Source organism: Pleurodeles waltl, chromosome 3_1, assembly GCF_031143425.1.
Source record: "Pleurodeles waltl isolate 20211129_DDA chromosome 3_1, aPleWal1.hap1.20221129, whole genome shotgun sequence".
NCBI classification, from domain to species: Eukaryota; Metazoa; Chordata; class Amphibia; order Caudata; family Salamandridae; genus Pleurodeles; species Pleurodeles waltl.
Genome location: NC_090440.1, coordinates 1,897,941,814 through 1,897,967,785, shown reverse-complemented (window position 1 = coordinate 1,897,967,785; position 25,972 = coordinate 1,897,941,814). Strand labels below are relative to the sequence as shown.

At 44.4% G+C, this 25,972-nt stretch overlaps 1 protein-coding gene across 1 annotated transcript in view; it reads right to left on the bottom strand.

Annotated features, from left to right (window-relative positions):
- The window catches only part of WDR12 (WD repeat domain 12), a 247,164-nt gene that overhangs the window by 64,447 nt on the left and 156,745 nt on the right, over nucleotides 1-25,972 (bottom strand). The window contains exons 8-10 of the mRNA XM_069226036.1: nucleotides 15,349-15,434; nucleotides 13,573-13,713; nucleotides 13,110-13,215 (exon numbers count right to left, since the gene is read on the bottom strand). Coding sequence (XP_069082137.1) covers nucleotides 13,110-13,215; nucleotides 13,573-13,713; nucleotides 15,349-15,434 — 333 coding nt within the window. The remainder of the gene's footprint in view (nucleotides 1-13,109; nucleotides 13,216-13,572; nucleotides 13,714-15,348; nucleotides 15,435-25,972) is intronic.

The window sequence follows — 25,972 nt, the reverse complement described above, 5'->3', positions numbered from 1 at the left end:
TGAGTAACCAAAGTTGTCCTCCCTGAGCCCCCACAGCGACGCCTGCAGAGGGAATCCCGAGGCCCCCCCTGACCGCAACTGCCTGAACTCCATTTCCCGACGGCTGGAAAAGACCCTGCACCCGCAGCCCCCAGCACCTAAAGGAACGGAACTCCTGTGCAGGAGTGACCCCCAGGAGGCCCTCTCCCTTGCCCAGGTGGTGGCTACCCCGAGGAGCCCCCCCCTTGCCTGCCTGCAACGCTGAAGAGATCCCTTGATCTCTCATTGAAAACCATTGTAAACCCGACACGTGTTTGCACACTGCACCCGGCCGCCCCCGCGCTGCTGAGGGTGTACTTTCTGTGCTGACTTGTGTCCCCCCCCCCCCCCCGGTGCCCTACAAAACCCCCCTGGTCTGCCCTCCGAAGACGCGGGTACTTACCTGCTGGCAGACCGGAGCCGGGGCACCCCCTTCTCTCCATTGAAGCCTATGTGTTTTGGGCACCTCTTTGACCTCTGCACCTGACCGGCCCTGAGCTGCTGGTGTGGTAACTTTTGGGTTGCTCTGAACCCCCAACGGTGGGCTCCCTTGGACCAAAAACTGAAACCTGTAAGTGACTTACTTACCTACCTGTGAAACCTAACAATACTTTACCTCCCCCAGGAACTGTGAAAATTGCACTAAGTGTCCACTTTTAAAACAGCTTATTGTGTTTTATGTAAAAAGTATACATGCTAATGTAATGATTCAAAGTTCCTAAAGTACTTACCTGCAATACCTTTCAAATGAGATATTACATGTAGAATTTGAACCTGTGGTTCTTAAAATAAACTAAGAAAAGATTTTTCTATAACAAAACCTATTGGCTGGATTTGTCTCTGAGTGTGTGTTCCTCATTTATTGCCTGTGTGTATGTACAACAAATGCTTATCACTACTCCTTTGATAAGCCTACTGCTCGACCACACTACCACAAAATAGAGCATTAGTATTATCTCTTTTTGCCACTATCTTACCTCTAAGGGGAACCCTTGGACTCTGCGCATACTATTCCTTATTTTGAAATAGTGCATACAGAGCCAACTTCCTACAGGCCAGCACTGCAGTGCCTGACGGGGCCTACCAGAGGGTTCTTTGCCAGAGATGTTTTTAAGAAAGAATGCCGGTAGTGAGTGGATGTGAGAGGAGCTGGAAAAACTGAAACTTGGCTAAAAGGTGCCCAAGAAAACTATCTATCTTTCTTTAATACAACTTGGCACCCCTGCCACGGTTAAAAAGGGGGAAGAACAGAAAACAATGATCTGGTTCCCTACCAACAACTAAATTTATGTCTACCACTGTAATTGAGATGTAGATATTCTGGAACTGTGTGTGGGAAATCCCTACATTACAGGACTCCTAGTCATGGCCAACATGTTTATTGCCTAATACAGTCATACAGATAAGGTGGAAATTCTTCAGGACCTGTTTGTTGTGCCTAAACCTCACTATGAGAGTAAAAAAACTCTACTCCTATTGCCTATGTAAGAAATAACTGACATCTTATGTTGGAATCATAACCTGAGTGGGGAGGCCTAATCAAACAACATAAAACAAGATAAGTTAAAAACAACTCACGGGAACAAAGTAGTGACCACATTTTCCATTCTAAAAAAACATGCGTTTCCGGAGTATGTGAAAATGACATGCCACGCTCATGCAGGACATGGGGTAGAGCTCTTATGGGATTGGCAGCAAAACAATAAAGCTAAGAACTGGGGAAAAAAAGTCAACAATGTCTTAATTGAGTGACGAGGACCCAGTGGCTATGGAAATGCCACCAATATGTCTTTGGAATGAAAGTTAACAACTCAGTAAAATGTAGAAAACGCTGATAGACTATTTAAGTCTTTAAGTCAAGTTACACACATTAAATGCCCTAAAAATGTGCAAGTGCTGGCTTTTTACTGGGATTCAGGATGATAAGCAATACAGATATACTGTATTTGATGAATATTTACAAAAGGAGAACCAGGATGGGAAGCTAGTTTCTACCCATTGTGAATATCACTCAGTACTACACACACACATATATATATATATATATATATATATATATATATATATAAAAATGTTTTGCCTTTGCAGAAGCTAAGATTTGATTGAAAGTGTGCTGGGACCCTGCTAACCAGGCTCCAGCACCAGTGTTCTTTCCCTAAACTGTACCTTTGCTTCCACAGTTGGCACAGCCCTGGCACTCAGGTAAGTCCCTTGTAACTGGTACCCTTGGTACCGAGGGACCTGATGCCAGGGAAGGTCTCTAAGGGCTGCAGCATGTCTTATGCCACCCTGGGGGGCCCTCACTCAGCACATGCACACTGCCTCACAGCTTGTGTGTGCTGGTGGGGAGAAAAAGACTAAGTCGACATGGCACTCCCCTCAGAGTGCCATGCCAACCTCACACTGCCTGTGGAATAGGTAAGTCACCCCTCTAGCAGGCCTTCCAGCCCTAACGCAGGGTGCACTATACCACAGGTGAGGACATATGTGCATGAGCACGATGCCCCTACAGTGTTTAAGCAAAACCTTGGACATTGTAAGTGCAGGGTAGTCATAAGAGTATACGGTCTGGGAGTTTGTCGAACACGAACTCCACAGTTCCGTAATGGCTACACTGAAATCTGGGAAGTTCGGTATCAAACTTATCAACACAATAAATGCACACTGATGCCAGTGTGGAATTTATTGTAAAATGCACCCAGAGGGCATCTTAGAGATGCCCCCTGAATACCAATCCGACTTCTAGTGTTAGACTGACCAGTTTCTGCCAGCCTGCCACAACCAGACGAGTTGCTGGCCACATGGGGAGAGTGCCTTTATCACTCTGTGGCCAGGAACAAAACCTGTACTGGGTGGAGGTGCTTCTCACCTCCCCCTGCAGGAGCTGTAACACCTGGCGGTGAGCCTCAAAGGCTCACCCCTTTTTTTATAGCGCCACAGGGAATCCCAGCTAGTGGAGATGCCCGCCCCTCCGGCCACTGCCCCCACTTTTGGCGGCAAGGCTGGAGGAGATAATGAGAAAAACTAGGAGGAGTCACCCACCAGTCAGGACAGCCCCCAAGGTGCCCTGAGCTGAGGTGACCCCTGCATTTAGAAATCCTCCATCTTAGTTTTGGAGGATTCCCCCAGTAGGATGAGGGATGTGCCCCCCTCCCCTCGGTGAGGAGCCACCCTCCAGGACAGTAGCCATTGGCTACTGCCCTCCCAGACCTAAAAACACCCCTAAATTTAGTATTTAGGGGCACCCCAGAACCCAGGAAATCAGATTCCTGCAACCTGAACTAGGAAGGACTGCTGACCTGCAAGCCTGCAAAGACGACGGAAGACGACAACTGCTTTGGTCCCAGCCCTACCGGCTGGTCTCCTGATTTGATAAACTACAACAGCTACGCATCCAACAGGGACCAGCGACCTCTGAAGCCTCAGAGGACTTCACACTCTGCACACGACGCCCCAGGCTCGAGATCCAGAGAACAAACACCACAGGGAGGACTACCAGGCGACTGCAACCCTGTGAGTAGCCCGAGACGACTACCCTGGACCCCCACAGCGACGCCTGCAGAGAGAATCCAGAGGCTCCCCCTGACCGCGACTGCCTGTAACAAGGACCAGAAGGAACCAAACCTCAGTGCAGGAGTGACCCCCAGGTGACCCTCTGCCTAGCCCAGGTGGTGGCTGGCCCGAGAAGCCCCCCCTGTGCCTTCCTGCACCGCTAGAGTGAAACCCGGGTCCCTCGATTGTTTCCTATACAATACCCTATGCCTGCTTTGCACACTGCACTGGGCCGTCCCTGTGCCGCTGAGGGTGTGTTTTGTGTGCCTACTTGTGTCCCCCCCAGTGCTCCACAAAACCCCCCTGGTCTGCCCCCAGAGGACGCAGGTACTGGCAGACTGGAACCGGAGCACCCCTGTTCTCCATAGGCGCCTATGTGTTTTGGACACCTCTTTGACCTCTACACCTGACCGGCCCTGAGCTGCTGGTGTGGTAACTTTGGGGTTGCCTTCAACCCCAAAAGGTGGGCTGCCTATGCCTAAGAACTGAGACTTGTAATTGTCTTGCTTACCTCACAATCTAACCAATACTTACCTCCCCGAGGAACTGCCGATTTTTGCACGGTCTACTTTTAAAACAGCCATTTTAACAAAAACTGTACATGATATTGCTCTGATTCAAAGTTCCTAACTTACCTGTGAGGCATACCTTGTAGTTTATGTATTTACTTCAAATCTTGAACTTGTGGATACTTTTCTATATAAAAACTATTGGCCTGGAGTTAAGTCTTTGAGTGTGTGTTCCTCATTTATTACCTGTGTGTGTACAACAAATGCTTAACACTACCCTCTGATAAGCCTACTGCTCGACCACACTACCACAAAATAGAGCATTAGAGTTATCTAATGTTGCCACTATCTTACCTCTAAGGGGAACCCTTGGACTCTGTGCACACTATTTCTTACTTTGAGATAGTATATCCAGAGCCAACTTCCTACAATAAAAACACGGGATCGAGTGACTCCTGCTCTTCGGCTCCATTGCGCATGGGCATCGACTCCATGTTAGATTGTTTTCCATATATATATATATACATATGTACAAGTGTTTGTTCAACTTAAACGCCTAAAGGCTTCTGGGGAGGTGAGAGGGTGCATGTAACGAACAAATGTACACTGGGTAAGTGACATTTTCCATTCAATGGCATGTGTAGCTGCAGATACACATGCTGTGCATAGACTAAAGAGCAGTTGTTCCTCCCATAAAAGCGGTGGTTAGCCTGTAGGAGTTGAAGTTGTTTGAAATAATGTTCTTAGTACAGCTTGACCTACTGTGGCTTGTTGTTGTGATAATAAGTCTACACAGTACTGTTTAGTGAATGTATGTGGTGATGACCAGGTAACTGCTTTACATATTTCAGCCATTGGTATATTCCCTAAAAAAAGCCATTGTTGCACCTTTCTTTCTTGTAGACTGTGCTTTGAGAGTAATTATAAGCTGTCTTTTTGCTTTGATATAGCATGTTTGGATGCATTTTACAATCCATCTAGCTAAACCTTGTTTTGATACAGGATTGCCTGTATGTGGTTGTTGGAAAGCTACAAATAGTGGTTTAGTCTTTGTAAATGGTTTAGTTCAGTCTATATAGTACATTAGAGCTCTTTTGATGTCTAATGTATGTAGAGCTCTTTCTGCCACATAATCTGGCTATGGAAAGAAGACTGGCAGTCCCACTGTTTGATTAATATGAAATGGTGATACAACTTTTGATTTGTTCTTAGTACAACTTTATGTTTGTCTACTTGGAAGAAAGGTTCCTCAAGAGTAAAAGGCTTATATTTCACTTACTCTTCATAAAGAATTAATTGCCACTAGGAAGGCAACTTTCCATGTTAGAAATAGAATTTGACACGAGTGCATTGGCTCAAATGGTGGACCCATAAGTCTTGTTAGCATTATATTTAGATTCCAAGATGGAACTGGTGGTGTTCTGGGTGGAATGATCCGTTTTTAGCCTTCCATGAAAGCTTTACTGACAGGAACACTAAATAAAGAGCTATGTTGTATATTTTGTAAATATGCAGAAATTGCAGTAAGATGTATTTTTATTGAAGAAAATGCTAAATCTGATTTTTGTAAATTAAGTAAATAACATCCAATATTTTGTATTGATGCTGTAAGAGGGTCTATATTTTTAGATTGACAGTAATATACAAATCTTTTCCATTTGTCTGCACAGCACTAATAGTGGGTTTTCATGCTTGTTTAATAACTTCCATACATTCTGATGGGAGTTGTAAATATCCAAACTTTATGACCTCAGGAGCCAAATTGCTAGATTGAGTGTCTTGGGATTTGGATGTCTGATTTGACCTCTGTTTTGTGTCAACAGATCTGGTCTGCATGGGAGTTTGAAGTGTGGTACTACCGATAGATCTAGTAATGTTGTGTACCGCAGCTGACGTGCCCATGTTGGTGCTATGAGTATCATGTTGAGTGAAGTTTGACGCAACTTGTTGACTAGAAACGGAAGGAGTGGGAGAGGGGGAAAAGCGTACGCAAATATCCCTGACCAATTGATCCAATTGATCCATAGATCATTGCCCTTGGATAGGGGATGTGGGTGTCTGGATGCTAAGTTTTGGCATTTTGTGTTTTCGCTTGTTACAAACAGGTCTATGTTTGGTTTTCCCCACTTTTGAAAGCACTTTTGAAGTACTTGAGGATGAATCTCCCATTCGTGAGTTTGTTGGTGATTTCTGCTGAGGATATCTGCCAACTTATTGTCTATCCCTGGGATGTACTGTGCTAATACATGAATTTGGTTGTGGATTGCAAAGTTCCAAATGTTTTGGGCTAGAAGGGACAGTTGGGATGAACGTGTCCTGCCCTGTTTGTTGAGATAATACATGATTGTCATGTTGTCTGTTTTGATAAGAACATTCTTCTGAGTGAGAAGAGTTTGAAAGGCTTTGAGTGCTAGAAAGACAGCTAATAACTCCAAGTGGTTTATGAGTAGCTGTTTCTGTTTGACATCCCATTGTCCTTGAATGTTGTGATTGTTTAGGTGAGCTCCCCAACCAATCATTGATGCATCTATTGTAATTATGGTCTGAGGTACAGGGTCCTAAAATGACCTCCCTGTGATTAGATTGGTAGAATTCCACCACTGAAGGGACATATATGTTTGGCGGTCTATCAACACTAGATCTTGGAGTTGACTGTGTGCCTGTGACCATTGTTGTGCAAGGCACTGTTGTAAGGGCTGCATGTTTAATCTTGCGTGTGGAACAATTGCAATGCAGGATGCCATCATTCCTAGAATTTTCATGAGAAATCTTACAGTGTATTGTTGATTTGGTTGTATTTGTGGAATTATATTTTGGAAAGCTTGTATCCTTTGTGTGTTCGGATATGCTAGAGCTTGTTGAGTATTTAGTATCACACCTAAATACGGTTGTATTTGTGCTGGTTGGAGGTGTGATTTTTGGAAGTTTATTGAGAAACCTAGTGTGTGTAAGGTCTGTATTACATAACGTGTATGATTTTGGCATTGTGTACGAATGCTTGATTCTATTAGCCAATTGTTTAGATATGGAAAGCCATGTTTATGTTGTCTTCTTAGTTAAGCTGCCACTCCTGCCAAGCACTTTATGAATACCCTTTGCGCTGTTATTCCAAAGGGTAACACTTTGAATTGGTAGTGTGTTCCTTGAATGACAAACCTGGGGTATTTTCTGTGGACAGGATGGATGGGTATGTGAAAATATGCATCCTTGAGGTCTAAGGCTGTCATAAAATCTCATTTTTGTAACAGTGGGATGACATCCTGTAAAGTTACCATGTGAAAATGTTCTGACAGGATGTAAAGATTGAGGGGCCTGAGGTCTAATATTGGCCAGAGGGTGCCATCTTTTTTTGGAATTAGAAAGTATAGTGAATAAACTCCTGTTCCTATCAGAGACCTTCAGCCCCCCTGTCCCCCCCTCCCTTCGGAGAGAGGTGTAGAGTGGAAGGGAGTGAGGGAAGTCACTGTTTTGGGTGTGTTGCAGGCTGTTTAGAGGTCTGGTATTTTCCTCTATTTCTGGAGTATTGTCCTCTATATGTGCCTCTAAAACCACCTCATTGGTTCTGTGTTTGGTAAGTTGGTTTTGTTTTCAGAGGTTGATGCCTCCGAGAGCTGTGGTCTGAAACCACCTCGAAATTGAGGTTTACGAAATGACCCTCTATATGGTGTAGAATAAAGTGCACCCATTGCTTTAGCTGTGTCGGAGTCTTTTCGTAGCTTTTCTATGACTGTGTCTACCTCTGGCCCAAAAATATGTTTTTTATTGAAGGGCATGTTTAACACAGCCTGTTGTATTTCTGGCTTGAATCCAGAAGATCGGTGCCATGCATGTCTACAGACAGTGACTGCTGTGTTGACACTCCTTGCAGCTGTACCAGCTGCATCTAGGGCAGATCTTATTTGGTTATTTGTGATATCTTGCCCTTCTTCCACTACCTGTGGAGCTATTTTCTGGTGTTCTCTGGGGAGATGCTGTATTATATCTTGCATCTCATCCCAATGGGCTTTATCATAACAATCTAGTAGTGCTTGTGAGTTTCCTATTCTCCATTGGTTTGCTGCTTGGGACGCAACCCTTTTCTCCCCACAGCATCTAATTTTCTGCTTCCCTTATCAGGAGGGGGTGCATCTCCTAAGGACTGACTATTTACTTTCTTCCTGGCAGCACTAACTACAACAGAATCAGGTGGTACCTCATGGATGATATAATCAGGGTCAGAAGGGGCAGGTTTGTACTTCTTTTCTATTCTAGGTGTTATAATGCGTGCTTTTACCAGCTCATTAAAAATTTTATCTGCATATTTTAACATGCCTGGGAGCATCGGGAGGCATTGGTACCTAGAATGAGTTGAGGATAATGTGTTGAATAAAAAATCCTCTTCTAGTGGTTCTGTATGCATTGTAACCCCATGATAGGCTGCAGCCCTAGCTATGACCTGGTTATATACAGTAGTATCCTCCGTTGTTGATGGTTTAGAGGGGTAGCTGTCTGGATCATTGCTTGGGATGGGATCAGGGTCATAAAGATCCCATGGATCAACAGTGTCCTGTTGTGAGTCATATGAATGAGTGGGCGAAGGAGAGGTAGTTAAGTGCGGAGAATGAGGAGGAGAAGACTGAGGAGGTGCTGTCTTCTCTTTCTGTTTTGGCACTTTAGCTGGGGGCTGCATAGTGTCCAATTCCACCTGAAATGCTAGCTTCCTCTTTGTTTTTAAAGGAGGTGCTGAGATAATTCTCCCTGTTTCTTTATGTGGATCCTGGATTGCCTCTCATCCATAATTTGAAGTATTGGTTCGATCTCCGACTCCTCCTCAGAGGTTTTGTGGCTTTCTTTAAGTCTTTTAGAAAGTTTGTGTTCCTCTGTATATGCTGTTTTTTCAGCTCCGAAGTGTGTTTTTTCAGGATCGAAAAGGATGAGGAAGGTTTCGGCTCCGAAACAGGTTTTCTTATTTTCGACTCCGAAAATTAGTGTTTACTGGAGTCTGAAACTGAGCTTTTTGTCGACTCTGTGGTTTACGGAGGGGTGGCCTTTTTCGGTGCCGAACTGGAGGGTCGGTCACCGACAGTCTTTTTTCAGGCCAAGCCATGGCCTTCCGGTAGTAGTGTACCCAAGGTCTTCTGTTTTTTCTTATGTGAGGGTGCAGGGGCAGACGTACTCACATGCTGGCCAGCTGTGACTGGTCTGTCTCCCTCAGATTCCTGCTCCAACTCCGAATCTCAGACTGAGACCGCTGTCTGCAGTTCTTCTTCTACGTCAAAATGTTCTCCGCTCTTCGACGCCATTTCGAGCCTTCTTGCTCTTCTGTCTCTTAGAGTCTTTTTCGATCAGAAGGATCCACAGGCCTCACAGTTTTCCTCCCAATGGTCTGGAGAAAGGCAGAGGTTGCAAACCAGAGGCTAGTCTGTGTATGGGTACTTCGCTTGGCACAGAGGGCAGAATCGGAATGGAGTCCCATCCATGAGGCTCTCCATGTGGTCGGCCTGACTAGTGGGAACAAAGTTGTTTCCCGACGGTACTGCTGTGTCGATGGAAGATTATTAACCTGATCGATACAATACTGACGAAATGAAAGTTTTCCGAATCGAAATGTCAGAGCGAGAAGGAAACACGTCCCGTGACTCGAAAAGACGTCTTTGAAGACAAACAACTTGTAACACTCCTAGCCCAACACTAGATGTCAGAATCCATGTGCACAGCATGAGTATCTGCAGCAACACATGCCATCGAAAATATATATACATACACACACGCGCACACACACACACACATTCTTACCCCCCATTAAAAAAAAGAATTTACAAAAAAGTGTTTTCATTTGGGAGAACAGTCCACCCATTTTCAACTATATTGATATATAGATTTGAAGGAAGCCCCGAAACCACTTGAAGGGGCCAGAGCGCCACCATACACTTTTACGTCAAAGCCTATTTGGTTTGCCAAAGACATCTTGACATCTTGGGGACATTCTGGAAGCTTTCCTGGGAATGTATTCGGCCCAATGCTTACCACTGGCTTGGTGATTTGTAACTCAAATGTGCTTACTTTATATTTGCTGGCTTTATTTGTTTTAGGCTGTCCAGTATGTCTCTGTACCTCCAAAGGAGCACAGCTTGTTTACTCTATTATTCCATGAGTGCTCGCTTTCTTGTAAACAGGTCTTTCAATTTTGTTCTTATCGTGTCAGATTTGCTGTGCATTCAAAGACAGAAGTCAAATGTTAGGCTCTGTCTTCCAAGGGAGCTTAGTGTATACTTTTTTTTTTTTCCTCTGACTTACAAGTGAGATCATTTATCTGACAATCTGGGGTTGTGAAAGGAAATACTTTTTTCTAGCACACAAAATGTAAATGTCTGTAAATTAACTGTGCAAGTATTTCAGAACATATCAGAATTAGGAAAGCACAAATGAAAGTGCTGGAAACAAATATGAGATACAATGAAAACAAATCAATAGACTAGGTGATGCCATTTCCACACATTATCATTGCACACTGTATAGTTTCATCAGTAAGACTGTATGTCTGTGCAAATGCAATGGTCATTTCAATTTAAAATGTGTTGTCCGTATAGCCAGAGTGCTACCACACCATCCATACTCTTTTTCGCTCTATGCCACTCCACTCTATGAAATCCCACTCTACTCCATTGTATGACACACTGGTCTACTCCACTCTAGGGCACTCTATGCCACTGCACTCTGCGACATTCCACATTACGCCACTTCTCTCTATGACACACTGATCCACTCTAATCAACTCCACTCTATGCCACTCCACTCAACACTTAACTCTATGACACTCCACGACATGCTACAACATGACAATCCAAGCTATGACACAACACTTTACTCCACTCAATGCCACTTTACTCCATGACACACTTTACTCTACTCCATGCTACGCCACTCCACCCTACTCCGCTCTATGCCATTCCACTCTACTCCACTCTATGTTACTTTATTCCACTCCACTCTATAACTCTGTTCTCTACTCTATGCCACTGCATTCTACGACACTATGCAACTCCCTCTATGCCACGTTATTTCACTCTACTTGACAACACTACTCCACACCATGCCACCCCACCTTATGACACTCTAGACCACTCCACTCTCAAACCTTCCACTCTACCCCGCTTGGCACTCCTTCACAACACTCCACAGCCTTCCGCTCCACTCTCTTCTACACCACTAACTTTTAGCCATGCTTAACAGCAGACACACTAGAGTACAACATGGCTAACACACATTAGAAGAGCCAATAACTCCTGCATAGGCAAGATTTATTGGCTTTTAATTTTGTGGAGGGCTACCTAGAGGGCAGCAATATTAAACAAGAATTTGTAATGCAATGGGTCTCGCATATTTCAAACAAGTTAAGTGTCATCTTTTGACAACAGCACCCACGAGCCAAAACAAAAAACGAGTGGAAACTGAGAAAAGACGACTTAACAAAATAAAAATAAAAGTTGGCTTTAAAAAATAAAACTTGGCAATTTTTTTGTCCTGCTGGGAATGTATTTGCCAGTCACAAGCCTTTTGTTTGCGGGGCAACGGAAGATACTACCTCGATCCTGTCGGGGGCAGTGGTCGGGCACTAATTAAGTTGCAATCAATTAGTGCTTGATCCCTGCTCCTCACAGAGGAATGGAAATGATACCAGACATGCCTTGACGCAAACCAGCAAACGGTGAACGACAGGCGGGCTTCCAAGCTCTTTACTGAACACAACAGTGTCTCACATGCGATACGCATGTGCTAGCACATGCACTCACAGGCTCAACCGTAAAAATAAAAATAAAAAATTGCAGTAAGTCTCCTGGATATTGAATTCATGAATCCAGGAGAGCTCACAATATTTTAAGCACTCCAAACTAAAGCTGTATGCTCCTCAGACAGAGTGCAGGGGCCCCTTGTGATTGGTTCAAAATCCCGAAAAAGCCACAAGGTTCGTGCTGGTCTCAGAGGCAGTACTGAACACATCTTTACTTGATGGTGGAAAAAAACCTATCTATAGCAGAGTTGGTGCCACGTTCATTGCGGATAATGGAAAATGTTACAGCACACCCTGTGACTCGAAGCTCCTTCAATCAAAAACAAGTTGTAATGTCGGAGCCCAACATCAGACTGCAGAAGTATGCACAGCATGTGAATCTCCAGCCACACGTGCTACATACATAATCACAACTGAGCTCATGGCAGGTGCCTCACCATGGTCAACATAAAGTGATGACTATTTCTCTCAGTGCTGTATATGTCTCACAAATGTGATACATAGCAACCAACAGCACATAACATCAAATTTGATTCTTGTATCTGTTCCTTTACATACTAGTTTGTTTACTCTTCTCTGCAGATGTAGTTGCTTTGCAAGCAACTCAGTCATGTTCTTTTCCTCTGACTCCACCATACTCTTCAACTCTCACTCTCAGTACCTTCCCTTCCTCTCTGCAGCGCTATGAAGCAAGCTAAGGTTGCCACTGAGCACTATAAATGCCTACATAGCATTACACACAGGAGAATGGAAATCGCATGGTGTTCTCTCCCACTCTGGAGTACATCAAGATAGCTGCCAATGCATGACTCCTCTAAGCTGTAACACACATCACAAAGAAAGTGCAAAACAGTATAATTCAGACCTTTCCCAAAAATGCAGAAATGTCTATTGGTGAAACACTGCTTAGGTAGGGGTTCAACTGAAAAAGTTATTTCAAGGATAATAAAACAAGTTACAACAAAACAAACAAATGAGGGAAGGAACCAGAAACAGTTAAATAAGATGAGGAAATGAGTCAAGAATGGAGAAGCAAGTAAGCTCGAGAGACCCAGAACTAGGCAAAGAAAATGATTACTTGAAAACAAAGGTAACAACTTGTAGAAATCCAATGCCCTTAAAGGTATATGGCGGTAGTTATAACTCTTAGATTTTGCCTTTATACCTCCATTAGGACTTTGGATCAACATCCCAAGAATGTTGACACCACTATCATTGTAGTCACATGCCCAAAGTAAATTTAGGAGGTGGCTGTTCACCTTTGGTGCGTGGGTCCCAGAGCCGGATATGCCTGTCGGTGCTTCCTGATGCTAGGCGTCGACACATAGGTGAATAGGATATACAGTTGAAAACTTTGCTACCAGTCTATAGAAAGAAACGAGGGATAAGAAATTAATATTTCTGGATCACCATTAACCACACCAATAAAAGACCTTTAAGAACCAGCCAGTGATAGCTTCAGTGGTTTTTCAGATGCTCTGAGCCAGTCAGTGAATCTTTCGAGTTCCCTACAGGCCACCCTATCTTGAATCCATGTGTGTGCAAAAATCAAACATAAGCTGACCTGACAGGTGGTGGAAGCAGGACTTCCTTGGCAAGTCAATACGTGAGAAAACACCCCAGCATTTATTGCCAAATGAGGCGAGCAGAGTGTGAATGCTTCTACCAAGGGTGACTGATTATTACAGACTTTTTCTCATGCACAATGAATTGAAAGCTCACCAGTGTGGATCTTGAGCCCCCTGTCTCGACATCCCACACTTTGATTGTGTGATCCCAGGATGCACTGCAGATTTCATCTGTGTCAGACCAGAGCACTGAGGAAACTGCCTCACTGTGGCCAGATAAGGTGACAACAGGTGTCTAGAACAAAAACAAAACGAATAACATCATATATAAATACAGCAAAAGAGTTTGCTCTCAAAACCGAGCTGTGCTCAAGAAAAGTGTAGTAGTCTGATGATGTCTACCAAGCACCCTAAAGACCATTTCTTTTCTCAGTGGCACAAATAGCAAGGTTTTCATTTGAGCTGTTTGACTGCATGTGTATTTGGTTTTGTCCGAAGGTCTAACCGAGGAGTCTCCAACCAGTCAACCGTGAGGTGCCAGTAGCTCCAGACACCTTTAGCATAGCTCAAAGCCTTAAGTTAATTTTTTTAATAAATACAGGGTCACATTTTTCTTGTAAAGTTAAGGGAAAGCTGTGTTTTCTTTACATTATCATCATCAGGCTGCAGATAGAGTCTGATAATGAGCAATGCTCAATCAGATTTATGGGCCAGACTGGGACACAAAGGTGAGGCACTGAAGTATTTACCTCGTAAATAAAAGCACTTGTCGACTCAGCATTGGAATAACATTCCATTGTGATAACAAAATGATGTTTCTGAATGCTTTTCAATGTGAGAAAATTAAAATGAAAATTCACTTGAATGACAAACTCTTCCTTTTAATGTTCTCCCATTTCGAAGTGTAGCATTTACAGGCACAGTTTGTTGCTCCCAGTGGCCAGTAGACACCGTGACATGCTTCTAACTGAAAAATAGTAATTTGTTTTAAATGGGAAAATTTTCACGCGAAGAAAACCTTTTCCATGAAACATTGTGTTTTGATTTAAGCGAATTATACCTTAATATTTTATGAAGCATGTTTTTTCACTTAAAATTCCTCCAATTTACACAAATGTATTTTTCTTTTATAAATATAGCACCATGTCGAGAGGCCACTCGGAGCAGGATGCCTGGTGTTTTTAAATGTGACACTTGAAATGGTAGAAAATTGAAATGAGTTATATGGAATCCATATAAACAAAGGTAATTCTTCCGTTTAATTTTCTTGAAACAGTGGCATATTTGTAAGTGAAAAATACAGCCACTATTTTAAGTGGGAGAAAATTCAAGTGCAGAAAAACTTCCATATTCTGAACATTTTTGCATAACATTTTTCTGCACTTTAAATTTCTCCCATTAAAAAAAAAATTGTTGTATGCTTGTGCTATATATGTAACAGTGCCACATATGGTAAAAGGTATTCCTGTGCCACAAGTATATGCAACACAGTCCCTTTGTCACACACACATATAACGCATTCAGATGCACGCATGTTCATACAACCCCAAAGACTAGGCTCTCACTGACACACATGGCAGCCCTGTTATAGAATCCCTTGTCAAAGTATTTTGTTCAAACCATAGTATCTGGCTCTATGGACATTAGACTTAAGCTAAATTAAGATGAGTGCGGGGGCGTCTGGACACAATGCGCGAGTTGCTTTGCCTTCAGTATCTCACAATGATTTTCACTAATCAGAAGTAGCTCTCACTACAGAAAAGGTTGGAGACGGCTGGTCTAACCACAAAGCATAACTCTTAATCCTGCACTTCTCTTTAAAGCTGAATGTGTTTTTGCTGGAGAAAGATGTAGCCTAGAGTTGCTAATGTTTTGTCTTGGGGAGACACCACTGCTTAAGGTATGTTCGCAGAGTGTGCTTCTTCCTTACCCTTGTTAAGCCCAATTGCTCCGTTTTCTGTTTCTTCCTAGGGCGGTCTGTGCTTTCTTCCACAAGATCTTCTTCATCTGTAGGAACTTTGGTTCAAGAGGAAGAAAGAAACAAGCTACTTTTCATAGCTGTCGATCAGGGCAATCAAACATAATACAGCAAGATGGATAGTTTGATGTTTCAGAACAAGACATTAGCAATATATAAGTAGGGGAGGCATGTGCTGTTTGATTACTTTAAGTATAAAAAGATGGTGGGCATTCAGTAAGGTATAAAACATACATTTTAGACAATATAAATGCTGTAAAACAGACCACAATTACATTGCACGAATAAAATAAAAAATAAAAAAAAAAAACCTTGGTGTGACTTTACCCTGAAAAATGGAACAATGCCACTATTAATTACTAGCAGGTGTTCAAGATGTTGATGCACACCTTATTAATTTTCAGTATTCTATTTCATTTTTGGGAGTGGAGAAGTACACAAAACTGAAATTTCCCAAAGCGCTTCCAGCGAGCATGTGTGAGTGGTATTTTAGCAAAGCCACAACCCAAGGTATTGCCTACAGGCTGCAAGATAAAACTTCTAACAATCGCAAGCTCTTATTTGCCCAGTAGCTTCACATAAATCAAACTTGCTCCAGCCTGTTCCTTTCTATAACTTGTCAAAACAGAAAATCATAAGGAATAAAACATATGGGAAATGAAGAAAAAGCTACTTTCCCAAAATATATTTGTAATGGATTATGTGTCGTCCCAAACACTCTCCACCTTATGAATATGCTCCTGGCGCTATAACGCATCCAGAAACCTTTCTGCCCTAGCAATAGCTTTTGCGCACCATACAGATCCAATTTAAGGTGACCACCTCAACCCATGTCATGACTGATGCCTTCTCCACTCCTAAGCTTTTGAGTCGCACCCTAATGCATTCTGGTTATGGTAGTGTTGGTTTGCATCCCTTGATCTAAATAAACTAACCCATCTGATTCCAATTATTTGATTTGCAGAATAAGTCTTGGACTGGAAGCAATGTTCATAAGGACATGGAGTGAGATGGCCATCTTTTTCCTATTACAGGTCCATCCAGCTTCATGTGAAAATATTTGGTTACAGTTAGCAACGTTAACATCAGTTCTTTGATGTTTTCAGTGACCCATCAAGCTATGCATAGGAACAAAAAACTTTTATGATGGAGAAAAATTGCAAAAACACATTTTCAAACCTTGGGATCTTATTAACCCTGGCACTGATTAAGGAAGGACTACATGAGTAATCTGTAGGAAGAAAGTATCCATCAAAAGTACAGGAACTACAGATAAACGTTCTCTTCTAAAGGATTCATAATCCTGCTGATTTCACACATTATGAATGCATAGGATGTGGGATTCTACAATACTGGTTAGCCACAGAACTTAAACAACACTGCCCCAAGCAAGATCTACATCACCTGCTATCTGAGCAGTGAGACTGTAATGCTTTGCAAACGTATACAGAGTGAAACAAGTAGTCGTCTGATAAACAGCAAATACCTGGCAAGAAAACAGGAGCTGTCATTTCCCCCACAGTGTGATCCCAAATGCCAGGTAGAAGACCCTTATTATCCAAAGTGCACCAGATCTTTATACATAAAGTGATTCAATGTAAAATTGTAGGTCTAGTGATTGCCTTGCTCTCCTCTGCCCTGTCTAAACCCGCAGAGCTGCCTGCCCACTCTTTTCTTGTGTAGTAAATGCAGTAAGATACTGTACCGTTGAGGTACAAGTTATCCTATGGAAGCTCTCCACTTTCTTGGTATGTTGAGGAAGAAAGAAGGATGGACTATTTGGTAGGAGGCATCCAAACTAGTGCTAACCAGATGGGAGAAGGGGTCCTTGAGGTCATCTGGGAGATTGTTTGCAAATATTTCAGCCAGATCCAACAACGCTTAGAGGGACAGTTCAAGGAGACTTGTGCAGTGTGCAGGCCTAGCCTACCCGACACAGTCTCCTGCTGATGGAGTCAAGAATTTTAGATTCACGATCTAGAAGAGTAGAGAGGAAAGGATTTAGGATTTAAAATGGCAGTTAATGCTTGTAACATCAAACTCTTCTATGAAGGTTGTGACATCAAACATTTGGGTTGCATGCGCTGGCATAACGCGCTGTGAAATTTGTATGTGGACTGCAAGACTTTAAAAGGGCTTTTTCCCCTGGCAGCTAGGTCTGGCTCAAAATGCAGCAATGCCTGTGAATCAACTGATGGCAGATAAAAGATTTCAGTCAGGATGCTGGACTTCGTTTTAGCAGTGGGCAATTCCAGTGCTTCCCCCTCTTTTAGTACCAGAGCGGTAAAGTAACAAGACTTCTTCTTGAGGGGGATTTGTGGGGCAAGGAGTCCCCCCGCATCTGTCAACTTGTCAAGGCCACTTCCATTTTGTAGTTTAAAGTCAGCTTGTGACTTCTATGGAATTCCATGGAAGGAGATTGCCAGCATTCAAATTATCTGTTAGATCCGACAACCTTAAAGTGGTCTTCCTCCCAACTTTCTGCCTGCCTCCTTCCATTTTCTGACCTGCTTTTTGCTGCCTTCAGGACTCTATGCACTTTATCACTGCTTGCGCTTTCTCCTTTAAAATATTGCAACATTGCATTGATTCGTACTCAAGTGGCATATTTAATTTTTTTAAAGTTCCTAGTAAAGTGCATTACATGTGCCCAGGGGCTGAAAAGTAAATGCTACTAGTGGTCCCGCAGCACTGATAATGCCACCCACTTAAGTAGCCCCTTAACCATGTCCCAGGCCTGCCATTGCAGAGCCAGTCCATCCAGTCTACCCTGCCACTTCGAACTGGCATGATAAACCTCTTACCAGGCCTAACACTCCCCTTTATATACATAAAAGCCACCCCGAAGGTAGGCTCTAAGTGACCCACAGGTGTACATTGTATTTAAAAAGCTTTCACTACTGCAAGGTCTATTTGTCCCATAGGATAGCATTGGGATTACTTTGTTACATCTTATGAGTGTTTAAGTCTCAAGCTGGAAGAGATAAATTTCTCAAGTTTGGTGTCTCTGAATTCACAATTTAAATTCACAACTTATGATGAAGTCAGATTTTAAATTGCAGTTCTGGAAATGCTACATTTAGAAAGATGGCATGTTCTTGCTTTTGCTATTTTGTGCCTACTACCCGTCTTAAATACACAACTGGGGTGGGGTGACAGCTGGACTTGTGCAATCCCTCTAGACAGCCACACAAAAAGTAAGCTTAGGTGAAACAGATAAGCCATCAACATCTTGATGGGGCATCCCGGCCAGTGAGTGTCCTGCCACACCCAAAGAGCTGCATACCGCCCCCTGTAGTGAGTCTGGAGTCAGGGCAGGAAGGGAAGGCCTCTGCGCACTTCTGGACTGAGGACATTCTGCAAGAAAGGAGGACTGCTGTGTTGCTGAAAGGACTTTCAGTCTGTTGTACTCCTGCTCTGCTGTGCTGACCTGCTGACCTACGTGCCTTACTTGCCTGGTAGTGAGCAGGGCTGCACCTGAATCTCTCCAACACAGGAGCAAAGTGACTCCAAGGACTTGCTGGGTTGCCTCACGATCTGAAGTCTCAGGGACATCAAAGAATTTCCTTCCATCTATAAACAGCACCTGGACTTTGCTTCCTGCAAGTCATGCTCTGCCAAGTGGTGCCAATTCATCCGAGGGCCCGTGGAAGTGAGTATAAACTGCTGCATCTGCCAGAATTTGCGCATCAATGTCGCTGCACCAATCGGAACCAATGCATCGCCTGCTGCGGGATCCTTGAACCAGTGCTGTTGCAGGACCAGATTGTTGCATCGCACTCAGAAATGCCACACCGTCTCCGGAACCATTGCTTCGGAACAAAATAATTGCCGCCACTGCATGGAGAAGATCTAGCATTGCCCCCTTCAGTGTGTATTATTCTGCTGTATCACATTCGGAAACGCTACAGTCGGAACCGCCGCATCACAGTCGGAACTGCCGCATCACAGTCGGAACTGTCGAATTGCTGCAGATGCGTGGAGATATTCAGCATAACCCCAACTACGTGGGGATCATCACGCATCTCGTGCTGACAAGGATTAAGGTACTGTTTCTCAGCGGGTCTGTGTGAGACTTGTAGCCAGCCTGTGCTCCAATGCAGGCGTGCTGAACTCGATTTTGTCCTGGTCCAGCGCGACCAGATATGCCAATAGGCGCTTATTGCGTCAAAGCGATACATGCACATTTATTCTTCGAAATGTCATATCTCAACTTCTATTTATTGGACTTTTGTCACTGTGGTCTTATTTTGCTCATAAAAATATAATCTATGCCTGCAAGGCTACCCTCCGGGGGCAGGCTAAACATCTCCTGTGCATGCGTGAGCGTGCACGCTACTTCAAGGTGTCGGAACTTCCGGCCAGGGCATTACGACTCGAACGTCGGCTTGCTGTCTCTGCGCATGCTTCCATAACAAGGCAATTAACCCTAATTAGAGAGAAGATTAGGCACTCGGTTCTCGAAACGGTGAAACATATGTGGCGGGCCTCAGCAGCCCGCGTGTACGGCTAATAGGGTCATCCTCAAGTTTGTTGATGAGTCAGGGGTCCGCTCCAAGACGCGCTGCGAAATCGCGCAGCGCTTTGCCACTTATTATGCGAGACTCTACGAGGAGCAGCCCAGGCCACAGTTGGAGAGGGAGGTCCCCCTGCTGGGGGATGTCTCTAGCTCTAGACTCTCATTGATGGAGAGGCAAAGCCTCGATGAGCCCGTGGGTCTCGAGGAAGTTAGGTAAGCCATTTCCATGCTGGCTGTAGGTAAGAATCCAGGCCCCGACGGCTTCCCGGCAGAACTTTACAGCAAGTATAGTGACATCCTAGGACCTCACTTGCTTGCCATGTACGAGGAAGCCTTTCCTCCGGGCCTGGACCAAGCCACCATAGTGGTGATTCCTAAGACCAACCCCCCATCACAACATTGTTCTGCCTAATTTTGCTTCTCAATTCTGAAATTAAGATACTGTCCACAATCCTCACAAGCGGACTGAAGAGGGCGCTGCCCGCGTTGATACACCCAGATCAGTGCAGCCTTATGCACTGAAGAAGTACCAGGCACTGCATTAGGCGATTACATGTGGCATTGGCCCACCGAGGCCTCTTAATCCCTCCTTTGGCGCTACTACTAGATTTCAAAAAGGCCTTAGACACGTTGGACTGGACATATCTAGACCAGGTGCTGTTGAGCAACGGGTTTGGTCCCAAGTTTGGTGCCCTAGTGAAACTCCTTTATTCTAACCTGATAGCACGGGGGCAGGTGAATGGGGTGCCCCCTGTCCCCCCTCCTCTTCAAGTTGGCGATGGAGCCTCTGGTGAAGCTCATACGGGAGGATCCCCTGATTGACGGTTGGTCTTGGTCCACAGGGCAAGAGGACCGCGTGGCGCTTTACACAGACGATGTGCTCCTATTCCCGGCCAACCCAGCCCACAGTGGGCCCCGGGCGTTGCAGATCCTGGGACCGTTCTCTGAGGCCTCCGGCCCGATCCTTAACCCCGGTAAATCCCTGCTGGTGCCACTGCGCCCCGCTATGGATTGCTTCGACTGGCAGCAGGACATCACTATCAAGCGCAACAGCTTCTGGTATTTGGAAATTACCTTTGGCTCTGTTGTCCGAGCTGGCTTGGGCACTTAATGTTTCGCCACTCACTCGACGGATTAGAGATGACTTCCACGATGGCAGACCCTACCCCTCAATTTATTGCGCAGAATAGCACTATATAAAATGATGGTACTGCCCCGGTTCCTCTACCTGCTACAGAACTACTCCTACTCCATGCCTCGGCGATGGTTTAGGGAAGTAGATGCCGCAGCGCGACAGTTTCTATGGTGTGGCACCCGGCCCAGGTTGGCTCTTAGCACCTGTCAAAGAGATGTATATGAAGGCGGGGGTGGGGATGTCTAACATTTACTATTATTACTTAGCAATGCACCTGCTAGTGATAAACGACTGGATTGGCGGGGGGGTGGGCTGGTCTGACCCTGCGTACCAGCTAGAACTCCTGACAATGGGCTTTTCTGAATTACTCGGAGTGCTTTACAGTAGCCCTATGCCTCGTGTGGTCCCAGAGGTGACCAGGGTGGTGCTGATGGGTTGGCGGGAGGCTCAGAGGGTAACGGGTTGGTGGCACCGTCTCACACAGCAGATCCCGCTGTGGCAGGGGAGATGGTTGGGGGGAGGTCTCTGCATTAGAGGGGTTTCAAAAATGGGACCTTATAGGAATCTCACTACTGGGTGACGTCTGGGAGGGGTCCCACATGCGGTCCTTTGAGGAGCTTCAACAGCAGTATTCGCTTAGCAAGACCCAATTTCACAACTACCTGCAACTCCGGCACGCATTACACATGCATGTCTGGACTGGCATGGTCCTCCCCGAGTTCAGTCCCATGGAGGCCAAGGTGCTGATGGGCGGCCTGGGGGGGTCAGGGGGGGGGGGGGGGGGGGGTCGGGGGAAGTTACCGCTCTCTGGTCACCAACACAGCTCAGTCACTGGACAAACTCCGACAGCTGTGGGAGGAGTGGTTGGGCCCTGTGGAGGCTACATAAGGCGGGCCTCTGGCCCCACACAGAGTGTCCCCGTTGCACCAGCCCTGACGCCGACTTCTATCATATGGTGCGGACCTGACCACGCATAGCGTCCTACTGGCAGGCAGTGGTGACAGAAATTTCTGAGGTCTTGCAGGTGGAGGTGGACACGGCCCCATTGCTGCTTTTATTGGTGGTCATGGAGGGAGTGGGATCCAGCAGAGCTGAGCAGACCTTTTTGGGGGTGGCTTATTTGGTGGACAAAAGAGAAATTGTAGCTGGCTGGAAAGCGGAGGTAGCGCCGACAATAGCGAAGTGGTGCTGCAGAGTGGACTGGTGTGCCCAGCGTGAAAAACTTGTGTACTAAGCGAGAGGGTGCCCGGCTAAATACGAGAGTGTGTGGAGGAAATGGGTGGCTGCCTGGGGTGGGGACTCAGGGGCTGGGTCAAAGGGGCCTTACTGTGGGGTGCCTTATCACTGATTGTCCTGATTACTGTCAAGCATGTGCCTCAGTCATTTGTGCGATATTGTTTGGTGCCATGCCCGGAGGGGCGCGGTTGTGACCCACTTAGTGTACGTCTTGTTACAAAACTAATAAAGTTGTTTATAAAAAAAAAAATATATATATATATAATCTATTTTTGCTAAGCTGGTGTGGTCTTTTTGTGGCTTTTTCACTGTTACTGTTTGACGTGCTGCACAAATACTTTACACATTGTCTCTTAAGTTAGCTCTGACTGCTCTGTGCCAAGCTACCAGAGTAGTTGAGAAAAGGTTAACTTTTAGTGTGTATCTGACTTATACAGACAACGGCTGTGGTTCCTTCTTGGACAGGGTGCATACCTCTGCTGAAAGAAACACAATTTCTAACATGGTCTATATTGAGATACCCGAAACCCATAACAGGGCACCAGAATTGTAAACTGTCAGCTAACTTTAAAGGTGGAAGCAGCGCTGAAATCAGCTCTGTGTGCATCGCTTCTTATGGTGCCCGTAGACAGTGCTGAGGGAACCTAGACCAGAGTTTTTGCAGGAAAGTTGCAAAGCTTGTAGAATTGCGACTAGCCTTGTGAAAGGTCCAGAAGGTACTGGGACCCAACCTGAACATATCTAAGATGGACAGATGATGGGCCTCAGTTTAAGAATGGTTAGCTGACTGAGTTTAAAACTCAGACTTCTTCTACAGTACTGGCAAGTCTGATGAGCACCGGACTGGCATTGGCAAGTCTCCGAATGGTCCACAGAGAAGGACCAATTATGCAAGGAAGAGGACTTCTTCTTGTGAGATTGTTTGTGCTAGTTATGGAAGGATTTTTCGGCGGTTCGTTCCTAGTCCTGTGAACTACTTGAAGAAGTACTATATGGGAGTATCCTTAGCAAGCCGTTGCCAAAAATAGTTTGGCTTCCCACTCTCTGGTAATCTTCAGGTGCATTAGAAAGCAACAGCCACAGGCCGAGGGGTCAATCAAATCCTAGACCCCACATAAAGATGTATGGATCCAACAGAGATTCTTCTTGCAACATCATCAACAGGGTATAAACCTATAGAGTTAAGAACGGGACATCTGCTTTTGGATTCACTGACAATGTTATTTGGAAAAACACCTAGGATAGGTCCAGAACTGTGTTAATGAGGCACTGAAAACATTAAATGAAATCAGCGCAGTAGATGGCATCACAGATAGCCGGATGTTGGCAGATCCTTGGAGAGTGAAACTGTGATTAGAGTCATGTGGTGGTGCTGCAGAGGTATTGGGGGGGGGGGGGGGGGGGGGGGGGGGGGGGGCGGACTATTTCAAATCTTAAGGTTAGGAATACAAGAGAAGATGTAGCTACCACAAAACATCAAGATGTCCAAAGCCAGCAATTGTGAGACACCCAACCAAAAATAAAGAGATTTGGAATAAAAATGTTTCTTAGAAGCAGTAGGTTATTTAGGAAAACCCTCCCTTGAAATGAAGAAACAATTCCTTCCACTCAATAATGGGACACATTTTTCAAATAATGGAACCCAGAAAGATGAAAATCTTAAAGGCCTGAGGAGTGCAGGACAGAGCTGAATTTGTATAGAATATAGCTCTTGGTGATCCTAAATATAAGAGTCCAAAATGGTAAATAGACGAAAATATATTTGAGTGATGTATTGTAATTTCATAAATGCCCACGATGATCACAAAAAGACAGCCAACAAGTGCTTTGCCCCTCTTGGCACAAATGCCTGAGGATTTTCAAGGTGTATAGGTATGGCAGCCAGGTGGAACAATCACTAACGGAAGGATGTGTTCTGCAATTGGTCAGAAGAACATTCAATTATAAAAAAAGCATAGAAGTCCATCAGAAAACAATTCCAGAAGCGCATGTCCAGACCAAGGTTCCATGTATCTGTGTATCAATAGGAAACAGTCCACGAGTCCCACGTCGTCATATGTGAACTGAGGGACTGAATTTCACTCTTTTATATTCAGCATGACCAAAAGCTATATTATATAAAAATTCAGCTCTGTCCTGCTCTACTCAGGTGATATATTTTTAAGTGGCTTAGGGTCCCCCATTCTAAAGGATATCTGAAACCCTGGATTTTATCCATTACCATAGGACAGGTACCTTCTGGGACTCTAATCCCTTTCTTCTATTCAAGGCTACTTGCACAAAAAGTCCCACCACTAGAAAGTCACGTGCTAGATTGCAGGATTTCTGCTGTGACCAAACAGTAACAATGTTGTAATCTTCCTTCACTTCAATTGTACACATTTGCAAAAGTGCTGCATGACAGTCATAGTGGAGGTCCTGTCAACGGCACATGTTACTTGATGAGACTCCTTACTAAGGAAAGAGGGTCATTACTTGTGGCCTCATAAACTTGACTAAAGTACTGTGGAGTGGGTGCTGTAGACACACAGAAGTTTTGTCGCATTCATTAGGTTAGAGGAGTTCTCTTAAGTGATAAAGAATTCCAGAAGGGAGGGTTTCACCAGTGAAGCAGCTTTTCCATCCCAAGTTGACATAGTGTTTCATGGTTCTACACCTCTGAGAAGAGATTCGTTCTTAGGATTGTGGTCTGGAATGTACACTGCTGCCTAGATTTCATCTGCCAAATACATTTTTAGATGCTGGTTTCTGCTGGTTTAGTAATAATCCTCAATAAAAATGTTTTAGTGAGTTTACACTAAACAATACACTAGGACTGGTGATATATGTGACCAAAACTAGCAATTGTTTGAGAGAAAGAGAGAGATAACTGAAATAATATATGGATGTTACACTACTTAAATTAAATACTATATTGGCGAGCGGGGAGTGACAAAGGGGAGTTTGGCACATGCCAAATCAGTAAGGGTAGGCATGTGTCCAGGTAAGTGGTTGATCTTAGAGTGAGGTGGATAGCTTATCACTCATAAGGTGACAAGGGAAGATATGTCTTTGAGGTGAAGATGAATTAAGAGTTAATGAGGGAATGCTGAGGTATGGACTGAAATGGATGGCTAGTAGGGGGCAAGAAGATGGTCCATGCAAGGTAATTAGCTGTAACACCATGTGTAAGTTTGGACCATAAATTTAGGAGCTTGTTGAGGGTTCTTTTTTATACAGTAAGCCAGGTTAGTAGAGGCCTACAGAGTGGGAAAAAAAGAGGACACTCAACACTGGTTTGTAGAAAGACAGGGAACATTTTCATCTAGTTAGAAAGCTATTGTCCAGTCTGCACTAAAGCGTTAATCAGAGTCATGAGGATAAAGGTGGAATGCAGCAGAATTTCAGTGGGTACAGAAGAAAGTAAAAGGCAGAGTTGATGTTGAGTTTAAGGTGGAGAATTTCATTTCACTGTTAAATGAAGACAGGGGTTGTAGGCTAGACAAGGAGGAGGAAGGGAAGAGAAAATGGACTCAGGAGGGAAAGAAATGGTGTGGTTTCTTGTGCAGGGACAGAGCAATATAAAATATTTCTGGCCATAGGTCTTGCAATAGCAAACTGAAGGCTGTCAGCACTTGAGGACAGACAAACTCTGATGTATTCAGCTGAAAGGTAGGAGTGCCTGAAGAAAGTGTCACATAGGTTCT